Source organism: Filicampus tigris, chromosome 13, assembly GCF_054856515.1.
Source record: "Filicampus tigris isolate MCC_2025a chromosome 13, RoL_Ftig_1.0, whole genome shotgun sequence".
NCBI classification, from domain to species: Eukaryota; Metazoa; Chordata; class Actinopteri; order Syngnathiformes; family Syngnathidae; genus Filicampus; species Filicampus tigris.
Window position 1 is genome coordinate 790754 of NC_141229.1, and position 21769 is coordinate 812522.

Genomic DNA, 21769 nt, shown 5'->3' on the forward strand with positions numbered 1-21769 from the left:
TGCGTGTGTTTAGGCCATGGAGATGGAGCTGAGGAAGATGGAGGTGACTCAGGCCAACAGGCACGTTTCCTTGCTCACCTCCTTCATGCCCGAGTCGTTCCTGCGCCACGGCGGCGACCACGACTGCATCCTGGTGCTGCTGCTCATCCCCAGACTCGTCTGCAAGGTCTTCTCTTCTCATAGTTTACTACTTGTCACATCGTGGAGAGTTTATTTTTGCCCATTTTTTCCTCAACATTTATTTTTCCCTTCAAATGGATTCTTTGCCGTTTTTTTTACAAACACGCTTATTTTCTTTTCCTGTTATGACTTTATTTCGCGCATACGGTAATTCATAGTTTAAGATTACGATCAATTTTTCTCTTTATTTTGATTACACAATTTTTTGCATTAAATTACTTCTAATATGTCTATTTTTTATATGAAAATGTTTTCATATTTTCATTTGCATATTGATTTTCTTTTAACTTAAATTTGCGCTGTTCTCGTAACAATGCACTTCTTTTCACGCATAATTAGGAAAATATTCTTGTAAATGATTATGTGTGTGTGTGTGTGTGTGTGTGTAGGCGGAGCTGATCAGCAAACAAGCGCAGGAGAAGTTTGATCTGAAGGAGAATAGCGCGGAGCCAACAGGCCTGCGGGGGTCGGCGGGCGAGCGGCTGAGTTTCGCCGGCGGTCTGGTCTACTCGCTGAGCCTCCTGCAGGCCACCCTCCACAAATATGAGCAGTACGTTGCGGGGTTCTTCCTGGCCGGATATTCTTTCTTGTAGCGCCTTCCGACGAATGCCCGTGCGCGTGCGCGTGTGCCTCAGAGCGCTGCGCGAGTGCGGCGTGGAGGTGTACAAAAAGATCGGCTCTCTGTACCCGGAGATGAGCGTCCACGAGCGCTCGCTGGACTTCCTCATTGAGCTGCTGCGCAAGGACCAGCTGGACGAGACGGTCAACGTGGAGGCGCTCACCAAGGCCATCAAGTACTACCAGGTGACTGACTGACCACGACGACGCCCAAAACGCGCAAACGCCGCGCTGCCGGCTTCCATCACAGTAGGCGTGTTCCGCAAAGTATTTTGCAAAACATTCAATTAGGACTTTGTCCTCAACTTTTGCCCTTTTGGCTTGTAATATTATGACTTTACGATCATTTGTTGTCATATTAGCACTCAAACTTTTTTCTGATTAAATACAAAAGAATTCTTTTTTTTTTTTCCCCCTAAACTGTAAATTTTGGGTGTTTTTAGAGTATTCATGAAAAAAAAAAAAAGGTGAAAAGAAATCTTGTCATCTTACTATGGTTTCCTCATTAAAAAAAAAAATCTAAAATTGTGACAAAAAGTCAGATTTTTTAAAAATTATTGTTACTGTAATAGTTTTTTCTAATAGTTGTAATTTAAAATAAATAAATACAGTATATATACAGTATAAGAACTTCATATTTTTCTCATATTGCATTCTTTGTAATATTATGATTATTCCCTCCTAAACCTCCCAACTTTATTGTAATAGTTTGAACGAGAAAAAAAAGTAACGCATAGGTTTTTGCTTATGACTGCTCCCTCCCCCCAAATCACAAATTCGTTGTTGTCAGATTGCCTTTAAAAAATGGCGGCGACTTTTATCATTTTTTTATCGCTTACTTCTTCTTGTAAAATGTTGACGTTGAAAAACCCAAGAAAATGAGGACTTTCTTCTCATGACATTACAATGTATTTGTATTTTTCTTGTGTAAAGTCACAAATGCTGACGTAATTATTCCTATTTTGAAAAATGTTGTAATATCAGGACTTGGATGCGGATCAAAGTACGATTTCAGTCTTGTCGTAACGCTGTCGTTCCAGCAACTGTACAGCATCCACCTGTCGGAGCAGGAGGAGGATTGCACGATGCAGCTGGCCGACCACATCAGAGTGAGTCCCCAAAGCGCGTCGGCGCACGCCGTTCCTTGCACGTTGCCGCTAACGGCGCCCGCGCGGGCGCGGCCGGCGGCGTAGTTCACGCAGAGCGCGCTGGACTGCATGTGGGTGGAGGTGGGCCGCCTGCGGGCCTTCCTGCACGCCGGCCAGGAGAAGGCCCAGCTGGCCGTGCTGCTCAAGGACCTGGAGACGTCCTGCGGCGACGTGCGGCAGTTCTGCAAGAAGATCCGCCGACGCATGCCCGGCACCGACGCGCCCGGCATCCCGTCGGCGCTCGCCTTCGGCCAGCAGGTCAGCAAACCACTGTCGAGCCGACAAACGGACAAGCGCTCCTTCAATAAAATGCATCTGTTTTTTTGGAGGGGCGCACAGTTTTCTCCTCCCCCAAAAAAGAAAAACTGTCCATATATATATATATATATATATATATATATATATATATATATATTTTTTATTATTCATCAACAATTTTTTCTGAAAAACGTTAACATATCTTGGGAAAAAAAATGTCCCAAAAATGTTGCCTTTTTGTATGTAACTTTTTGCTATTTAATTTTAAATGTTGTATGTTTTTTTTAATAAATAAGATGTTGACTTTGATTTCGTATTACAACTTTTTATTCCCTTGAATTTGTATTTTTTTTTCTTTGTCATTATGTTATTAATGATCCATGTGAGGCCCCTTCCAAACTAACATTGCTCACAACATTGCGACTCTTTTTGAAGTATGTTTGTAGTGTTAGTATTTTTTTTTTCCCTAAAAATCCAACTTTGTATTTTAAAATGAATAAACAAGCAAATTAACAATGATGGAAAAGTTATTTACAAAAATGCAACATTCTTGGAGGAAGTTTGCAACCTCCAAATGTCGTATACGTCAATTGAAATTGACATTTGAATTTTCTTCAAATGAGTTTTTTGAATGGATTTTTTTTTGTTGTTTTTTACCGGTAAACCTTTTTTCTTGGGGAAAAAATATTCCCAAAAATCTTTTTAAAAGTGTAGCACTTTTTTAATGAAAATTTACCTTTAACTCATTTACCGCCAGACATTTTCAGACTGTCTTTTGCCCAAGCATTTGAAAAAAAAGATATAAATAAGTTCCTGAGCTTGAACGGCTGGACTGTGAAAGGTCAATCGATAAGTCAGCGGTAGTGAAGGAGTTCATAAAGTTGTATTTTTGTCTGAACCATTGAACTTGCGCAACTAAAAAGAAGCAAAGGTTCCCCCTAAAATCATCCGCCGTTTTGTTCTGGCCAACGTGTGCGCGCAGGTGTCGGAGACGCTGCGCGAGTGCCGCAAGCAGCTGACGTGGGCGGTGGCGCTGCTGCAGGAGGTGGCGGCGGCCGGCGCTCAGATGATGTCGCCGCTGGCCGAGCAGGAGGGGCTGGCGGCCGTCAAGCTGGAGGACGTGGCCTTCAAAGCCGCGGAGCAGGTCGGCACGCCGCCAGTGCTGGCTTTTTTTTGTTTTGTTTTTTTTTCTCTTCAAAATGTCATCTTTCATAATATTCAAAATGATATTCATTTTTTTTCTCAACCAAAATGTTGACTTTATTTTCATATTTCCCCTTTGAAATCAAAACGAAACGGAATCGATTATTAAAACATTTGTTAGCGGCCAATCTTACTCATCGATGATGGCAATCGGCAGCATAAAACCCGAATGGTAGAAGGTGGTGTGCTAATACCGCAATGTCGTCGTCGTCGTCGTCGTTCAGATTTACGGGCGTCCGGGCGCCAACCCGTATGAGTGTCTGCGTCAGTCGTGCTGCGTCGTCATAGCGACCATGAACAAGATGGCCACCGCCATGCAGGAGGGAGAGTACGACGCCGAGCGGCCTCACCCCAAGGTGACTCGATGCCTCCGGACGCTTTGTTTGGGGTGAGCCGGTGATTCACCTTGGTTTTTTTTTTTTCCCCCATTTATTTTAGGCTGCGCCTCCCGCGGAGCTGCGGGCGGCGGCTCTCCGCGCGGAAATGACGGACGCCGAAGGTTTGGGGATGAAGCTGGAGGACAGGGAGACGGTCATCAAGGAACTCAAGAAGTCGCTCAAGATTAAGGTGACAAAAAAAAAAAAAACCCCGAAAAAAAACCCCACTCACCCTCACGTCTACTTTTTGTCAAGACAATCATCTTGTCAAATTACCAGCCAATATTAATTGGAAAATTACAAATGAATTGTTGCAGTTCTTTTTTTCTTCAAAAATTCCAACTTCAAAATTTCAACTGCTGTCGATAAATCAAAGTTGCAGCGGTAAAATATAACTCTTTTCTCCCCCAAAATAAAGTGCAGCTTGAAAAAAAAGGAAGTAAAGAGGGGTCACTTTTGTCTTTTAAGATTTTTTTTCTTAATTCAGATCTTAGTCTTGAATAAAAATTAACAAATTAAAGGTCTTGACTTTTTAAATGTTTTTTTCATCAAGAAAATACTTTTTTTTGTCGAAAAATTAATTTTTCAAAAGATGTTTTTTTCAAATGTGTTTTTCTTCATAATTTTTTTTCTTGAAAAAAAGAAACAATTTTTCCTGAAGAGTAGAACTTCAATGAAACTTTCTTACCTAAAAAGAACTTTTTTTTGAGAGAATGCCATTTTCTATGTAAAGTTTTTTTTCCTGAAAAATGACCTAAAAAAAGAATTTGTTTTGTGGAAATTTTTTTCTTGAAAATGTTTTTTTTCTTGAACAAATTTATGATTTACTTTCAATCCAACTCATGACACAGAATGTTTTCTTGGCCAAAACAAATTTTTATGAGGAGAAAGAGTGAGGAGAAAAAAAAGGTCATTTAAAAAAAAAATAATAATAATAATTCTTGTTGGGTACATATTTTTCTTCATGAAAACCTTTTGTTTTCATGAGAGGAATTTGGCTTCCATCTCCTCTAACTTCAGTTTTTTACGATGTGCCACTTAAGGAACGCGGCGGCGTACGAATGCGTGTCTCTGACGTCTTTCATCTTTTTCAGGGCGAAGAATTAAGCGAGGCCAACGTGCGGTTGAGCCTGCTGGAGAAGAAGCTGGACAGTTCGTCCAAAGACGCCGACGAGCGTGTGGAGAAGATCCAAACGCGACTGGACGATGCTCACAACCTCCTCAAGAAGAAAGAGAAGTCAGTTGACTTTTCACCGGCGGGCGGATCGGCCCGCGCTCGTGCACCAGCTCAATTCCGTCCGTCCCGCCCGCCCGCAGGGACTTCGAGGAGACGATGGACGCGTTGCAGGCCGACATCGACCAGCTGGAGGCGGAGAAGGCCGAGCTCAAGCAGCGAGTCGGCGGACAGGCCAAGGCGGCCGGCGGCCCGCCCGGGCTCCCAGGTGACGACGCAACATGCAACCGTTGCGAAAACACTGAAATCAAATTGGTCAAGAGAGATAGAAAAACATCGTTCTTACACAATTTTATTTAAACAAAGTATATTGCATTCTTAAGAGTAAAGGTGCATTTTTTTGGCCCCCAAAAAATAGAAGAAAAGAAGATTTTTTTCCCCCTAGTTAATACTCAAATTCTTACAGGAATGAAGTTGTTTTCTTGCAAAGTCTCATTTATTTGTTGAAAGAAATCTTTTTTTTTTCAAGAAAAAGTAACCTGTAACCTGCACTAATCTGCATTTTTGGCTAATGAAGTTGCAATCCCTTAAGAATTAAGTTGGCCATAAAAAAACCCGATAAAAAGTATACATGGTATTAGAATGAAGTCATATTTGTACACAAAAAAGCAAGTAGTGTTTTAAAAAAATTTCTTTATCGAGACGTTCAAGAAAAAAAAAATCTCCGTAAAAAGAAAAAAAAATCAAGAAAAATGTGTTCTGACAAGGTTTAAGTCCCTTTTTTTTCTTGAGTTAAAAAAAAAAAAAAGTGACAGCGATGATGCTGGCTAATATTTTGCTGAGGCTGAAGGGTTGCGTGCAGTTTTTCATGTGCATTTTTTGTCCCCTTTTTCCCAATCTCCCTCTCTGCCTCTCTCTCCCAAAATGTGCAGAGGAGCAACAAGGTAGTGGCATGCAGACGTGCATGTCGTCCCTTTGGTTTTGCACGCTCATTAATTCATTCCTTTTTTTTCAGTCATTGGATCTTTTTATTGATCCGATTCATGTTGTGGTTGCCCACTCACATCCAGAAAAAAGCACTTTCTTGAGGGCAAAAGATGGATTTTACACAGTGAAAAAAATTGATGTTTTTGGACTTTTTTTCCCTCTACAAACTTTTTTTTTTTTAATCAAAAACCTTTAATCTTACCAAATGTTTTCAAATAGGGGAATCAGATTTAGTTTATCATGATTTAAATTTTTGCTCTTTTTTTTGTATTTTTCAAGACAAAAAAAAGGAAAATAGTTTTGAAGGCAAGTTTTAATTTGGCAGAAAACGGTTGCGATACTTCAAGAATGAATTCACTCCGAATGAAAAGCAATTTTTAAAGGGTATTTTTCCAGCTTTTGGAACTTTTTTTCAATAAGAACAGTCTTAAAAAAAAGAGAAGCTCATTTTAAAGAAGAAAGGCATATCTTTTCTGGAAAAGTCATGACGAAAAAATTATTACGTCAAGAAATGTCAGATTTAATAACCTCTCATTTATCGCATGGGTCATTTAGCAAAATTCTTAATATTTCTTCATAATTGGAGTTTTAATCCAATGTTTGTCCTTTTCTTAATCTCTCTACTGACATGCTTAATGTGCAGAGGAAGAAAAAGGTACCAGCCTACAAATGTGCATGCGGATGGTTAAAAAAAAAAAGAAAATTTGCACGTCCAAAGAGTTGATGTTTTTTCTTCTTTATTTAAATGTTTATTATGAATGTTGGCATTGACAATCTTAACCAACAGTGACCCTTTTGAGGACAAAATATATATATATATATATATATATAGTAGAAGAAAAGACTTATTTCCAAGTCACATACAGTATTCCTTTACGGTCATTTTTCCAAGACTATTTTTATTTCAAGAAAAAAGATTTAAGCTCACAAAATACCGTAATAAAGTTAAATGACCTTTTTTTGTAATTTACAAAGGATTTTTTAATGTATTTGTTATTATTATTGTTTTTTTGCATGAGTAAAGTTTTGTTTTTGAGATTAGATCAATTTATTTTATGTTTCATGTGTTAAAAGCTGGGGTCCTTCAAAATTGAAGATTCATGCAAAAATAAGAATTTTTAAAAATGTAAAATAGTCATAATCCATTTTTCTTTTCTTTTCTTGTCACTGTTCAAAAGCATTTGGTTTTAAGTTTTAAATCTTATAAAAATCGTAAAATATATCATTTGAAATACTTGTTCAAGATTTTCGCACTAAAATGAAAGTGAGAAAATAAAATGAAAATTTTTAGTAGAAATGGAAAAAAAAAGCATTTTCTGAAGAATCCTATTTTTCAGGGAATAAAAAAATAAAATAAAAAATGTATAATTTTTGGTTTATTTTTCCCCCCCAAGAAAACAAAGTCATTCAACCATATTTAGGTTGTGTCCGTTCATTTTGCAAGTCCAAAGATGTCCATGTTATTTTTGTATCGGTATTGTTGTTGTCATTATTGTTTGTTTGTACTGCGCCGCGCCCGGCAGCGAGCCCGTCGTGCGCGTCGGGCGCGGGCTTCCAGGTGGTGGACTCGCCGCTGTTGACGCGTCAGCTGGAAGCTCAGCGACTTTGCATCAAGCAGCTGAAGAACCAAAACAACTGGCTGAAGGTGAGCGGCAGCCACGTGCGCGGCGCAAGAAGGCCATTGCTCTTTTGAACGACGGCGCCCCCCGCAGGCGGAGAAGATGCGCAGCCAGCTGGCGGCGCTGCCCCCGCTGCGCCTCACCAAGCTGCCGTCCCAGGACCGTCCCGCGCCGCTCTCCGGCGCCCTCTACAGGAAGACGGACCAGCTGCTGGAGACTCTGCTGCAGATGAGCGCCAACGTCAAAGTGGTCGACATCACCGGGAAATGTCCTGGTAAGTCACGTCATAAGAAAGTTTCAGATTTCTTCTAAGAGCCACGCAGTTTTAACACAGCTTTTTTAGACACTCCTATTTTGGATGCTTACATGATTTTAGTTTGCGCGCAGAAATGAAAATATTCCACCAAAAACACCTTGGTCCAAATTAGCCCCCCTGATCGTGATAGTCAATTGAATATCCTTTTTGTGGAAAAAAATAATCATAATGACCATGTATAGCAAGGTGTTTTTCGTGAAAAAAAAACTGATCATGTATAGTCAGCCGTTTTTTTGTGAGAAAAAAACAATCATGTGTTTTTTAAAAACCATGTGTATGTATGTATGTATATATCCCAGTTCTGACATCATTCTTGCAGTGTTCATTTGAATTTCAATGTGGTTGAATTGCATTGACTGAGCGTTGATGTCCGCAGTGACGCCGAGCGCTCAGCTTCTGGAGCAGACGGCTCGCTTGCAGTCGCTGCGAGACACGCTCGACAAACTCAAGGTGGCTTAGGCTTAGGGTTAGGGCGCACGCAACCAAATGCGCACGCGCACTCACGTCGCGCTTTGGTTCCAGGGCGAGGTGGCCCAACATGTGGTCAAGCAGCAGCCCGGCGCCCGGGTGCCGTCCGACTTTGCCACCTTTCCCTCCGCCTCCTTCGTCAAGGTCAGTTGTCGTCTTTCGTCGCCAGCACGACGTTGCGCCAATAGCTCATGTATCGTTTGCGGCGCATTGACCTGTAAATCGGGAAAACTCTTTGGGCGTGAGCTTACACCTTTTAGCTGAATGATGCCCAATCCAAGTTGCTGAACGTTGCCGAACGTTGCTGCGCGCGTTTCAGGCCAAGGAGGAGAACGCGGGCTCGTGCGTGCTGGTGGGCCGGGTGATGGTCCCCTGCCCTCGGGGCCAGGAGCAGGTCCACCGTGTGCGACTGACGCAAAGTCAACTCCACCGTGTCCACGGCCTCCTCTTGCGCAACTGAGCCTCCTCTTTGTCTTTCTCATCCTCGCCTGCCGCTTCGTGGCACTACACTACAAATGTGGATTTTTTTTTTTATCTTGAAGCTAACTTTGCACATCAGCGCAACAAAACATCAAGTTACTGTTGTCCAACAGCCCTTCTGTGACTCCTCCAGTGTCTCTGATCCAACTTGTTAATGAGACATTAAAGCTCAGCCTCCACTTCCCCGTGAGAAGATCCCGTCGGATGTCTCCGGGAAGCGGCCGCCGAGCTTCGAGCGTCATCAACAGCTTGTAACACTGGAGGAGTCCCGCAAAGGCGCCCAAGTGGACGTCCTCATGCATTTTGCACTTTTAAAAAGATATAGATTTGAATTCATTTCATTGGAAGGCAGCACGCTTAGCAAATCTGTCTCACAGGTCTGAGTTTGGCGGTTCCAATCTCGCCTCTCGCCTTCCTGTGTGGCAGCTTCCAAATGACTTTTTTTCAGAGCTTTTTTTTTTTTATTTTTTAGCTATAACAAAAAATTACAGATGTTTTCCATGTTGCAGTTTTTTGTGTGTGAGTGTAGTGAGTGTGTTAATGCGATCAATAAAGTGCAGCTTGTCAACCCTCAGCATTTTTTCTTTGCGAACCTTTTTATTATAAACATTACAAATGTTTTAAAAATGACATCAGTGTCACACGTTACATTGTGGTTAAAATCACCAAAGGTTTTCATATTGGACCGGCTTGCGGTTCTCCAGGCGACGTTTGGTGAGTCTCTGGGAAGACAAAAAGTTGCCACACAAAGACAAACATTTGGTATGAGAAAGGCTCAGGTTTTGTCATATTTTGGGAGTAAAATTGTTTTTTGTTACTTTTTGGGGTGGGGGATGTGAATATATAAAAAGAACCTATTTCCTTCAAGAGGAAAAAAACGTATTAAAAAAAGAATCATTCCCGCATAGAAGAAAAGTCAAGTATGTTTTTTTTTCCTGTGAGAAATGCGTACATTTGCTGCGTGTTGGTGTGTTTATCCACCTTGTTGAAGATCTGCAAGTTGAGTCGGTTTAATCGGAGTTGCATGTCTTTGCGCTCCATCTCAAGCTTGCGGAGAACCTCCGGAAGTCCTTCGTACAGCCTGGACCACAAAACCGTTTGGCAAGTCAAGAAACGTTTCACCAAAACCAATGGACGGGGGCAGCACTTCTTACAGTTTGGTGCGCTGCATCATTTCCTTCCTGGGCACCGCCCTCCTCAGCATGCCGCTGCCTGCAACCGCAAAAAAAAAAAAAACGCCATAATTACACTGACTGAGACACAACAACATGAAAATTATTTTATTACTATTATGATTATTTTATATTGTTAACGAGCAAAGCCAATTTTGATTTTTCAAATGTACAATTTTTAAGTTTGTTACAAAAGCATGTTAATTTTGAATAAAAAGTTTGATCCAAAAAATGAAAACAGTAAAAAAAAAAAAAAGTTGAAAAAACAAACATTCTTAAACAAACATGTTTAAAAATAGCTTTAAAACATTGAAAAATGTGTTGGGGGGGGGAAATGTGAAATTTAGATAATTGTTAAAATGTATGGATAAAAAAAAAACTTTCAAAAATGTGTTAAAAACATCAGTTTGAGTTAAGAAGCAAAATCTGAGTTTTTTTTTAAACTACAAAATGTTTAAATGTGTAAAAAATGTAATGTAATAGGAAATGAGTTTAAAAGAGAACATGTACCAGTAACTTAAAAATGTAATGCTTAATTTCAAATACCAAATTTGACAAACGTAAAATAAAATGTGATTATTTTTTTTGTTTTAATATTTTGAAACAAAAACTGATTACAGATGGTTTCAAAGTTGGCTTTTAAAGAAAGGTTAAGCTTTCAAAATACAGTTTGAAAATAGGGGTACAAACTAGGGTTTATGTTTTAAAGTGTAAAAGCCAAAGGAAAAACAGGCATCGTTCAAGTGCACGTTAATGATGTGATGCGGTGACCTGGCAGCGCTGCATTCATCTTTCGCCAACTCAAGATTTGAGCGCGTTGACGTGAGTGCGAGATGAAGTCGGGCCGTCGTGTGGCCAAAGCTTCCTGCGGGGGGCGCCATACACACACAACACAAACGGGCACAACGGTGGTCCATCAACATGCCAAAACAATGAAGCCCAGCAATTAGCAACTTTCAACATTTCTGAAAAGCGAACACTTTTGTGTTCATTCAAAATACGGGCCCACCCCTGCGATTTTTCGGAGGCCGATGCAGAGTCCCAATTTTGCCAGATCAAAATTTCCGCTTTTGGGGGGCTTAACACTTTCAACAACAAAGATATGAATTACAAAGTACAACATTTGACTGTTTTACAATATTTTGACCTTAAGTGTGTTTAACTTTTACAACAAAGGAATTTTCCCGTACAAAAAAAGCCATTTTTTTTCCCCCGTTCTTCCCAACGTGAATTTGAAGGGTAACCTGCAGAGAAGTGACTCGGGGGCAGCCATTGGAGGACGCGAGATGTGTGATGTCATCGTGGTCAAGTTGTCGCGGCCTGAGAGGCTCTCTGGCCGTTTTAGCCGCGGCGTCGTACCAAACCGTACTCGGGCCGGGTCGCGCCGCCTCCAGCTCGTCCGGCTCGTCGTCGTCGTCGTCGTCCTCGGGACGGTTCTCCTTGGACGAGTCGTCCAGCGGGATGAACCACCACACGGCTGAAATGTCGCACAATGATGATGTCATCGCAATCAATCAGGCTACTGGTATGATTGGCCACTTTTTTTTTTTTTTTTTTTTTTTTACAGATACAGTATATAAATACACAATTTTAAAAAAATGCTATTTTCCTACAAAAATACAACTTCTCATGAGAAAAAAAGGACATTATTAAGATTTTGAAAAACACGTTCTTTTAAAATGATTCTATTTCCTAAGGTTTTCGTATATTTATCGTAAGATTGAGACTAAAAACAAAAAGGAACAGGAAAGGAATTTTCTTAAAAGAACTTTAGAACTGATTGTTTCTATATTTCATAGAAACGTTCTTGTTTTTTTCCCGGGAAACACTCAACTTTGTCCTTGTAGGATGTGCAAAAGAGACTTTTTTTTTTCTTTGGCATGATGATAAATGCAAATAATTGAGCGCACGCGATGCCGAGCGAAGCGTACCTTTGGGCATCTTCGGCGGCGTTCGAGTCTTCTTTTGCTTGAGGGAGGTGACGTGAGCTTTTTGCGAGCTCCTCCGCGCTCGGCCCGGCGGCGGGAACATGGTTCCCACGTCTCGTGTGCGAAGGCGCGTCGCGTTGCACACGATCTCAACATCACCTACGGGGAAAAACGTTTGACTCATTATGTTTTAATATCAGCATTTTTTCCTGGAGGTGGCTACTTGCAGCGCATTTTTGGGCCGTCTGCTGATCTAAAACGGCGCCGTGTCACAAACTGTTGAAAATCGCCCCGAAACCAAGTGATTTTTTTTTTTTTCTTGCCCACGACTAGCGAGGAAGAGAAAAAGCAAAAATGAAATACTAACAAACGTTAGCACAAATTTAGGAAGAACAAAAATTTGACTACTAGAATAGTTGAAATCTTAAGGGGAATGTGAGAGAGAGAAAAAAAAACGTCCAATCTTCTGAGAATAAAATCTGCAAAACTTAAAAAAAGAAAACTTGATAACGTTCTTTTTTTTACATCTGAGAAAACTTTTTTTTTTTTTAAGGATTAAAAAAGTAACTTTTTGAGTAGTATTTCTTTTTCAAGAAAAACGTCACAAATAATCTGCAATCTTTCTGTTCTGTAAACAGGGAAGTAAGTCCATCTATTCGGAACTTTCTTGAGCAAAAGATCCCAATGGACTTTTCATTTGCAACAATTGCAGCATTGCGCCCTCGCGACCAGGTGGCGCTGTGTCGAAAGCAGTTGGAAGCCGCTCCTAAAACCATCAAAGAAGACAAAACGCATGACATTTTACCAAATGAAAAATAGGCTACAGTGTTTTCTGTCTGTGAAATGTGTAAAAAAAAAAGAAAATGTTCCGCTAACATTTGATTGGGTCAAGTTAAATTGAATTGACTTGACTGTTTAACTGTACACACATGACGGCTTTGGTATTTTTAATTTGTATTTCAGGAAAAAAAAAAAAAAATATATATATATATATATATATATATATATATATATATATATATATATATATATATATATATATATATATATATATATATATTATGCTATGCGTGTAGCTACTTCACCCCAAAAAAAAAATAATTACTTTGAGTGGGAGGGGGCGTGGCTTACACACATGCGCAAATAATCCGAACGATGCCCTGTCTGCCTCACTTTGAGCCAGGACGAACCTTGAGTATGACTGATGAAAGCGGGCAGGCTCTTTAGGTTTTTCTTTTTTTTTTTGGTTACCTGCTTGGACGCCTCTACTGACGGGCTTCTTGGAGGTTCTGTGCTGAGGCGTCTTGGCGTACGAGCCCGTCGACGACGACTCGCCGGTCACCTGCCAAACGCAGCATCGCGTCGTATGTTACGATACAGTAAAAATGCATTGATCATTTTTTCTTTTTTCAAGCAAATGGTAAACGTACATTGGATGCCTCGGTGCCGGTGGTTTCTGAGGGCGCGGCGTTGAAGCCCCGCCCATCCCACTGCTCCCGCTGCTTGGCCACATCGCTGTAGAGTTTGTGGAGGCGGGCGGAGGTCTTGCCACTTTTGGGGGTCTTGGAGCTTTGAACGCGGTGGGCGCCGAAGGCCCGGACGAGGCGGTCCGTGTCCAGCGTGGACGTGGTGGTGCTGGACTCGTCTCTGTCGGCCGGACAAAGAGCGCAGGTGTCGCGCGGCCGCCGCGGCCGCGCCTGTCGTCAAAGAGGACGAGAGAAAAAGTGGCAACGACAACAATTAGAGGACCAAAATCTGAACTGTAAATGAACAAAAGTATCAATAAACTTTTTTTTTTTTTTTAAAAAAGACATTTGAAGAGAATGTCATTTTGGGACAAAATGGTGAGGCAAAACACGATTATTCAAGGACATCACTGCAAAAATTCATTGAATTATTCTAAAAATCTAATACACAAATATTTTTTAGGTGATGAATTTTTTTTCGCGAAAATTGGAAAATCCTTTTAAGTAAAATTCTCATCAAACTACTTTTTTTCAGAAGTGAAAACTGACTGTTTTCATACAATTGTGAGACTCCGATTCAAAGAAAATCAACTTTATTTTCATGTCTAAAAATAACATTTGACAATTGAGGTGATTTCCTGAAATGTGTTAGCAGCTAAAGTGCGGGCGTCACCTCGGTCTCGCCGTAAAAGGACTGAGCCGGCGGCACTTCAGCGCCCCTGGTGGTGAGGATGAGATCGGACAGGCGCTGCAGCTGCTCCAGTAGCCACGCCTCCCTGTTTGCGGGAGCGAGCGGCAATTGGGCCATTTCCCGCGATACTCCGCCTTCTGTTCTGAAGCGCTCCGCCGTGGAGGTTTTTTGCTGGCTCCCATGAGCAAATCGTTGATCTGCGCCACCTGGAAGCACCAACACACACATAAGCCGTAGTCATACGTGGGCTGCTCTGTAAACGTCAATTCATTCTTATTTGCTAGGAGGGTGAGCAAATGTGGACGGCGCGCGCAAGCGTGCTCTGACCCGGGTGCGGCGGGTGCGGCGGCCGCGGCGGCGGCGGCGGTTGCGCGTGGCCCCGCCTTTTGCTGTAGATGCCCTCGGCGTGCTTGATGGTAACGCCGCGGTCCAGGCCCGGGTCCTGCTGGCCCAGAACATCGGCGCCGAACACCGGCGGCACCGCGTCGTCCAAACCTGCCCGGGAGAACGCACAGGTGATGCTTGGGGGCGGGGCTTAGGTCTTCCAGCCTTTGTGCAGCGCATCAATAATCAAGCGGTGCCCGTTACAAAGCGGCAGCTGCCAAGCGCAAGCTTTGTTGCTAAAGGGGGGCCACGTTTCAGTTGCTTTTTTCTTTTTCTTAACTGACAGATGGGCCAGCTCAGATCGGGTTAAAAAATTTAAAAAAACAAATACATAATTCAATTTTTTTTTTTTTTAATGCGTGTTCATTTTAACAACACAATCACTCTTTTGAATGTATTCTTTCTTATGAAATTATAATTAGCTTAATGGTAAACAAAAAAAACATGTTCATGTTCAATGAGATGAATAAATAAAAATGACTACATGAATGCAAAATTTCAATGTGATTACTTTCAAATTGAAATGATTCATTTTCATGTATTATGGTTTTATAATTAATTTCATTTGGATTCATCTGTATAATTTAATTCAACAGACAAATGAATCATTTTTTAAAAAAGACTGAACGTGTCAAATTGATTCTTTCAATAATTCATATTCATTTTACATTCAGCTACATTTTAATTGAGAAATCTTAGAAGAAGAAAAAAAAGAAAGAAACAGTGCTAGTTGTAATAGACCAAATATTACAGGAAATGGAGGGTAAGAAATTGAAGAAGGTGTCCATCCTGTTGAGGAAAAGTTTGTCGCGTCAGCTTACCCGTGCGCGAGCTCTCCATGGTGGTGCACGAGGACGACGCGTCGGCTTCCACGTGAGGCATGAAGAAGAGCTCGTCGGTGCCGCGAGGCTTGTACGGACGCAGCGTCGCGCAATCGTCCCTGACTTGGACAACAAAATAACAAGCGGTCAACGGGATTTGGTGGAAGCAATATCTCAACTCTTCGGAAGTGTACACATTTTTTTATATTATTTTGGATTATATCTTATGATATTTTTTATCATTTTGATATGATTTGGATATTATTTATTTTACTTGTCCAAAACCAGAAAACGTTCAGTAGATTTTTCTACCTTTCATACCAATCTGCGGTGGGTTATCAAATGTGGAATCAATATATTACAACAACAACAAAAAGTTCTTTTTTTTCTCATACAAACTATACTGACAATTTTGGACAACTTGTGCAAATAATGAAAGAAGGGCGACAGTTCCTACCTGGTGTTTCAGGTGTGTAGCTCCTCATGATGCTGCTGCCGGTGAGGAAGTGATGACGATGAAGATGATGAAGATGAGGAGGCAGAGCAGCTGTGGGCCGTCGGCGTTCGGCCCACTCGGGCGGGGGCCCGGCCAGGCCGACGCCCTCATCCGCGCTGCTGACGGCGGGCGAGGAGCGCCTCAGCGGGACGAACCCGTTGGCGGGAGCCTCCGCCGACGAGGAGGAGGAGGAGGCGGAGGAGGCGCGGGGGGCGGGCTCGGGGGCTTTGGGCGAGAGGGTGAGGTGGGCGCGCGACACGTGACCAAACGGGATGGTGGTGTCCTCGGCCACCCGCCGCTGGCGGGACGCCTCCTTGGCGCCGTCCCGCTCGTCCGGGCCGCCGCTCGACTCGGCTTCGATGGCGTCGGCGCTCGCTTCCTCCGCCGGCGATGACTTCCTGTCCACGTGATTCGAATCATTTCATGAAGACATTTGATATGAAACTTGCGTACGAACCCTGCGTCCGGCTGCGGGAGGGGCTCGGGCGAGGCGGGGGCGGCGGGGCGCCTGCGGGCGGCGATGGTGATGGACGTGTGCGCCTTGGCGTCAGCGCCGGCCATCTGGCGCTCGCCGGCCTCCGGGTGGGCGCGCTGGGCTTCCGGGGGGGCGGGCGCCCACGCGTCCGAAAGGGGCGGCGCCGCCGCGCCGGATGGCGCCGCGCTCTCCGTGTCTGTGCTGCTCTCGCTCTAGAGGGGCCACAAGGTGACGGAGGAGCGAGCGATGATGCGGCGTTGGGGCGCACTGCAAAGTTTGTCAACTCTCAGATGCTACCTGCAACGCCGCACCTGATGTGCATATCGAAGTGCCACATGACACAAGTCCCATGAAATCATTCCGACTCACTGAAATGCTTACATGACAACATTGGTGAGGTGTAAATGGCAAAAGGTGCGTGCGTTTGGCGACTTTACACTCCTTTTGTGTAAAGTGCCAGTGTGCTTATTATTTGTCTACCATGTGTGCTGCCGCGTCACTTTGTGCTCTGGCGTTATTTTGCTAATGATACTGATGAGCCTCATGTCAAGGAGCTTTGTTCTGTTCTGTAACGTGTGTATTCTAGAAGCGCGGTGTTTGTTGCTGCCATCTTGTGGTATCTAAGCGTGATAACAACCCCCTTTGGCGGAGTGTCAATTATTTGGGGATTTCGGCCAAAAAATGATCAGCTTCTGGCACTCAATCGATTTCTCCGTCAAACCTGAAAACACACGTGCCGTGCCGTGCCGCTCAGGTGTCATTTTGTAAACGTAATCTAATTCTGCTTTGTTTTTTCGCCAGCTTTTGACATTAGTAAAGCTATGGGAACATGTTTTGACAGCACAATGCAAGTTAAGAAAAGAGGGAAACTAGTTTGTGTGCAGAGATGTTTTCTTTCATTGTTATGATTTTGGTTTCAACTGACGGTAAAAATTCTTGTCATTTTAGTACTGCATTTTTTCTCATGCCAAAGTGTTGACTCAGTGCTTCTACCTCTACCAGAGACTTTTAAAAATATATTTATTCATTTTAAGAATCTGTACTTCATAAGCACAGAGATTGAGCACTTTTGTCACCTCTGGTAACAGGACGCACAAAAAATATACCTCAAGAAGCCTTGCCAGAAATTGAATAGGATTTGCCCAAAAATGAGCACTAATATGATGTTAGAAAAATGGGTAATGTTAAATTGCCAAGCTTTTTTTTTTTTTGCCTTGTTTATAAGTACATGTCTGCGGCGTTTCGTAAGCATGGCGATGTCCTCACCGTCACAAAGTTGTTGGAGAGCATCGCCGCCTTGATCTCTTCGATGCGTCGCCGATCCTCTTTGTCCAACTCCAGCGAGTCAAAATGGCCTTCCGACAGTTGCCGGATGAACTGCTCTGCGAGGCAAACGCATCTCGTTATGTTTGTCACGAGTAGAGTCTTCCATTTTGCTATTTTAATTTGATGACGACAAACTGTCAGCTCTTGCCGAGATGTCTTGTACAAGACTCGTAAAGTGCCCCCTACTGACAGAAATATACACTTGCGCCAACTCTGCTCTCGTCAAGTGGCGAGCGCGGACGAAGGGTCTCACTTTTGTGTTTGGGGTCCTCCCGGTCCGAGACGTCGGCATCCGAGGGGCCGCCCCGAAGCAGCTTGGACACCCTGACGGTCAGCGAACTCTGACCGCTGTCGTCGCTCATCGCCGATTGATCCTCCGAGTCTTTCGGAACTGGCCCGAAGCCGGCCGGCGCCGGCGGCGGCGGCGGTGACGCCTCATCCGGCACGTCGGGCGCACGTGCGGGCTCCTGGTCGTCCAGAGCTGGCGCCGGCCCGACGGCTAGCGGCGACCGAGGGCCGGCGCTGCAGCCTTCCGGCTCGGCCCGTCGAGGCGAATGCGCGTCCTGGATCGTGCTCGCGCTCCCCGTGCGGGCGGGACCTTCTTCGGGTTTGGGCGAGCGGAGCACAAACAGCGAGGAGCGAGCTCGGGGACCTGAAATCTGACCAGAGTGGGGACCGCGACGAGCGGGATTGGGGTCTTCTTGGGAACCGGGGGCCGGCTGCTGGGTGTCGATGAGCGATGACGATGTCTGCGAGGTCTGCGAGGCGGCTCCCGGAGGAGCGTCCTGGCTGACAGCTGACGACGCACTGGAGTTCAAAAGCTCCACTTTAGGAGGGCTGCCAGCTGGAATTCAACAATGACAACTTATTAGGGTTCAAGAAGTTGTGAGTTGAAGATTGTACTTGGAAATAATACATCTTTCGACGAGGGCCCGGCCGATATGGATTTTATTTTAGCGATGACGATTTTTGGCATAAAAAATAGGGATTACCAATCAGCTGATTAATTAAAAAATGTAGAACACATGAAATCCCCCCCCAATGCATTTCAATGGGCATCGATTAGATGTGGATTTTGACTCATTTCGGACCAGCCTGGTCCTTATTACCCGGTGCTGACTAAATATAGCGTTAAAAAGTATCAACTTTATTTTCGGCTCCCAGAATTGATTGTGTTGCGCAACGCATTGAATTAATGAAGTGAAAAGGACATTCATCTTTGTTTGTTACCAGTAGTTGAATGTGTCACACATTGATGTTGAACTATGTTTCTTTTTTTAAACAAACTGTGACTTTAGGTTGTAACTTGCATTGCTCACCTAAGCAAGCGTAAAAAAAATAAAATAAATAAATAAAAAAAAATCAGAGTTGCTTTGTTTTGAATGACAGGTCCATCCCAACAAATGTCAAAGGGTATTTAAGGGTATTTACAAGGGTATGGTATCGATTTTCCAAGGGCCATAATAGGTTGATTCCTACTTCGATATGCATGAATGTAAGATTACTATGTGTGTAATATTTATTTTGGTTCCCGTGGCCCAAAGTCAGTCAAATTAGTCACGCGGTTTGTATAAAGAGCAACAACTTTGTTTACCTTCCGACGACGGCATGCTCTTCATCGGTGTCCCTCCCGCAGAGTCCTTGATAGTGCTGAGGTCGGTGGGCGAGAATTCCGGCTCCCTGATTGGTCCCCTGGGCGCAAACGGGGTCAAGATGTCGGCGGGCGACTGCTCTATGCCGAGGTTTTGGAGATACAACTAGCAAAGACCAAAAATGGAGCACATGTCAAAGACTTCTTCAAGTGCTTTGATGTTTCGCACTTTAATCCCATGAAAATAATGTCACACATTTTCATGGCCTTCATGTTTACTATTTTCCTTTGACTTCCTTTTAAATGAGGCATATTGAGCACTTCTTTTTTTAAAACAGTTCAAATCAGGCCTGACTGACACGCTTTCGTCAAATCACCCAAAGGATCAAGAAATACAGCACGCTTATGCAAATGAGCCCCGCCCCCTCAACTGATGGGCCAATCCAATCCGGAGTATGGCTTTTGTTTGTCGGAGCTACGGTACAATATTATTTCCAACTCATCTTAATTCATTACACTTAAAAAGAAATGGCTCACCTTCAATAGTTTGCAATAATAAACTGTTTTGGGATAACAGTTTGTGTAATATTTGCAAATGAAACTTTTCACATGGTCAATTAGAAACATCGACATCAACATGACGAGACAATTCTTTTTGGTTTTCACGTACTGGAATCCTCTCTTCGATGTTGAGGTCTGCCCGTTTGGACGGCGTAGTAGGCTGGGAGGTCCAGTAGGGGGCGTAGTCATCCACCTCCAAACTGATGACAGAAGAGGACGCTCCCAACTTGGAATTCGCTGTTGCGTCCGAATCCAGGGACACGTCGCTGAGGGGGTTGGCATCGGGACCTGAAAAAAAAAAAAGCTATTCATCGCTCTGTTGTAAAGCTGAACAAATATAATGGACAAAGCATTATGACACAGTCAAATGTTCTGCCTGCAATTCATATCTTTATTAGCAGACCAGAAAAAGAAAGAAAGAAAGGAAGAACTAGAGCTGCAGCCATCGAATAATTTCAAAATGGATTATTCTATCTTGAAACTGAGTATTTGGGCAAAAACAGATTTTACTTTGAGGAAGAGATTTTTTTTCAGTAATTTAATTATGAGATTTATTCAATTCATCGTTTTATCCCAAAAGCTAATACGGTAACTAAACTATGATTAATCATTTTCAGAAAACAAAAACTAGCAAACCTGCACTGAAAACAAGGCAACTAAATATGAGAAACAAAAAGTCAAAACAAAGTCAAACTAAAACTACTGAAAAAAAAAAAATAATAATAATAATAATAATACAGAAGTATACTAACCTTGTTGGCAATTCTCGTCGCTGGAGGGGATGACGGAGAGTCTCCCAGATTTGACAGCAGACTTGTCCAGGAGCTTCAGAACCCCCGGCGTGGACTGCGAGTGCGGCAGGAAAGTCAAGTAGGACGGTTCAGCGGCGCCACACTCGGGTCCCGGGATGCCTTGGGACATTTCCGGAGTGGACTTGTTGCTCTGGGACAGCAGCTCTCGGTACAACAGCTCGCTGGCGGCGTCGGGTAGCGTGCTGCGAGAACCGGAGGTGATGTGACTGACGTCGGCTTCCCGCGGCGTTAAAGTGCTCTCGCCCTCGGAGGTCACGGTCTCCTGGGCCAGAGGGCGCTGAGACAAGGGGCCCTCATCAAACTCGTGTCCCACAGAAAAGTCAGGAACTGCACTAAGAAATCAAAACACAATCGAAATTGAAAAACAAAAGACATTGTGACAATAATGACTAATCGTTCTCATATGTCAAGGTACCACAAAACTGGAAAGGAAAACTGTCAGTGAGGGGCAATGCTTGTCTTGCAGCAGTGACAAGTTAACCAAGAACTAAAAAAAAAAGTGGAGTGAAGTAAAGCTTCTATTTTTACCTTAAAAGCAGGAATTCTGTGTCACTTTTTTGGAATAGGGAGTATTCTGCCACACTGGCTTCTTCGGCGGTGTTCGCGGGCAACAGGGCGAGCGCCGGAGACAAAGCGCTGTCCTGGAACTCTGAGCATTGTCACAAAAACATCAGATCCTTTTTTACCCAATCCCCCAAATCTAGAACAAAATACTTGAAGATTGTAAAAGCTTTCCTACGGAGCTGCAAATGCGGAATACTGGTCTCCAGTCTGCCATTCTTGTGATAACCATACTGGAAACTTGCCGCTTTGGCCACTTTGCTTGCTGCTGTTCCAAAAGGCACACTCATGTCCTCATCGTAAGACAGCTCGGCAGACTCCCGTCCTGCTCGGAAACAACAAACGCGGAAATATATCACAACATTTAGATTGTGTTACACAACCCAACAAGAAAATTGTGAATGCAAGTAATCTATTCTTGTAAGCGTGAACTGATTAAAAAAGTTAATTATTCATTAGAATATACATTTGTTGTTGGAATTTCATTCTGCCAAGTATCGGAATCTGCATCAGTCTAAAAATAAATAAATAAATAATTTTTTAAAAAATCTGTATCAGTCGGGCCATTCCCGTTACTTTACAAGACCAAATTGATTAATATGCCAGAAAAGCACAGATGAAGATTTCAAATTTGAAACAGCATTAGGATTTAAATGA

At 43.1% G+C, this 21769-nt stretch overlaps 2 protein-coding genes across 15 annotated transcripts in view; one reads left to right on the forward strand and one right to left on the reverse strand.

Annotated features, from left to right (window-relative positions):
* LOC147137013 (dynactin subunit 1-like) overlaps positions 1-9402 on the forward strand; it is a 29462-nt gene extending 20060 nt beyond the window's left edge. For 10 of the 11 annotated variants that reach the window (XM_086048565.1, XM_086048558.1, XM_086048559.1 and 7 more), the window contains 16 exons: positions 14-166; positions 570-730; positions 816-984; positions 1839-1907; positions 1992-2204; positions 3187-3348; positions 3632-3763; positions 3846-3974; positions 4879-5021; positions 5102-5226; positions 5891-5902; positions 7469-7590; positions 7658-7838; positions 8257-8330; positions 8403-8492; positions 8668-9402. In XM_086048565.1, the coding sequence (XP_085904691.1) occupies positions 14-166; positions 570-730; positions 816-984; positions 1839-1907; positions 1992-2204; positions 3187-3348; positions 3632-3763; positions 3846-3974; positions 4879-5021; positions 5102-5226; positions 5891-5902; positions 7469-7590; positions 7658-7838; positions 8257-8330; positions 8403-8492; positions 8668-8808 (2076 nt within the window). In that variant the 3' untranslated portion in view covers positions 8809-9402. The remainder of the gene's footprint in view (positions 1-13; positions 167-569; positions 731-815; positions 985-1838; positions 1908-1991; positions 2205-3186; positions 3349-3631; positions 3764-3845; positions 3975-4878; positions 5022-5101; positions 5227-5890; positions 5903-7468; positions 7591-7657; positions 7839-8256; positions 8331-8402; positions 8493-8667) is intronic. The other variant, XM_086048560.1, reaches the window with a different exon arrangement.
* A 4-nt stretch (positions 9403-9406) lies between these two features.
* Positions 9407-21769, reverse strand: part of alms1 (ALMS1 centrosome and basal body associated protein) — a 32368-nt gene continuing 20005 nt past the window's right edge. For all 4 annotated transcript variants that reach the window (XM_086048553.1, XM_086048556.1, XM_086048555.1 and 1 more), the window contains 20 exons: positions 21291-21437; positions 21080-21200; positions 20492-20883; positions 19849-20027; positions 19182-19344; positions 17841-18431; positions 17528-17643; positions 16244-16473; positions 15748-16184; positions 15291-15413; positions 14413-14580; positions 14068-14291; positions 13359-13625; positions 13180-13270; positions 11932-12087; positions 11245-11477; positions 10772-10865; positions 9983-10040; positions 9810-9909; positions 9407-9550 (listed from right to left, as the gene is read on the reverse strand). In XM_086048553.1, coding sequence (XP_085904679.1) covers positions 9491-9550; positions 9810-9909; positions 9983-10040; positions 10772-10865; positions 11245-11477; positions 11932-12087; positions 13180-13270; positions 13359-13625; positions 14068-14291; positions 14413-14580; positions 15291-15413; positions 15748-16184; positions 16244-16473; positions 17528-17643; positions 17841-18431; positions 19182-19344; positions 19849-20027; positions 20492-20883; positions 21080-21200; positions 21291-21437 — 3950 coding nt within the window. In that variant the 3' untranslated portion in view covers positions 9407-9490. The remainder of the gene's footprint in view (positions 9551-9809; positions 9910-9982; positions 10041-10771; positions 10866-11244; positions 11478-11931; positions 12088-13179; positions 13271-13358; positions 13626-14067; positions 14292-14412; positions 14581-15290; positions 15414-15747; positions 16185-16243; positions 16474-17527; positions 17644-17840; positions 18432-19181; positions 19345-19848; positions 20028-20491; positions 20884-21079; positions 21201-21290; positions 21438-21769) is intronic.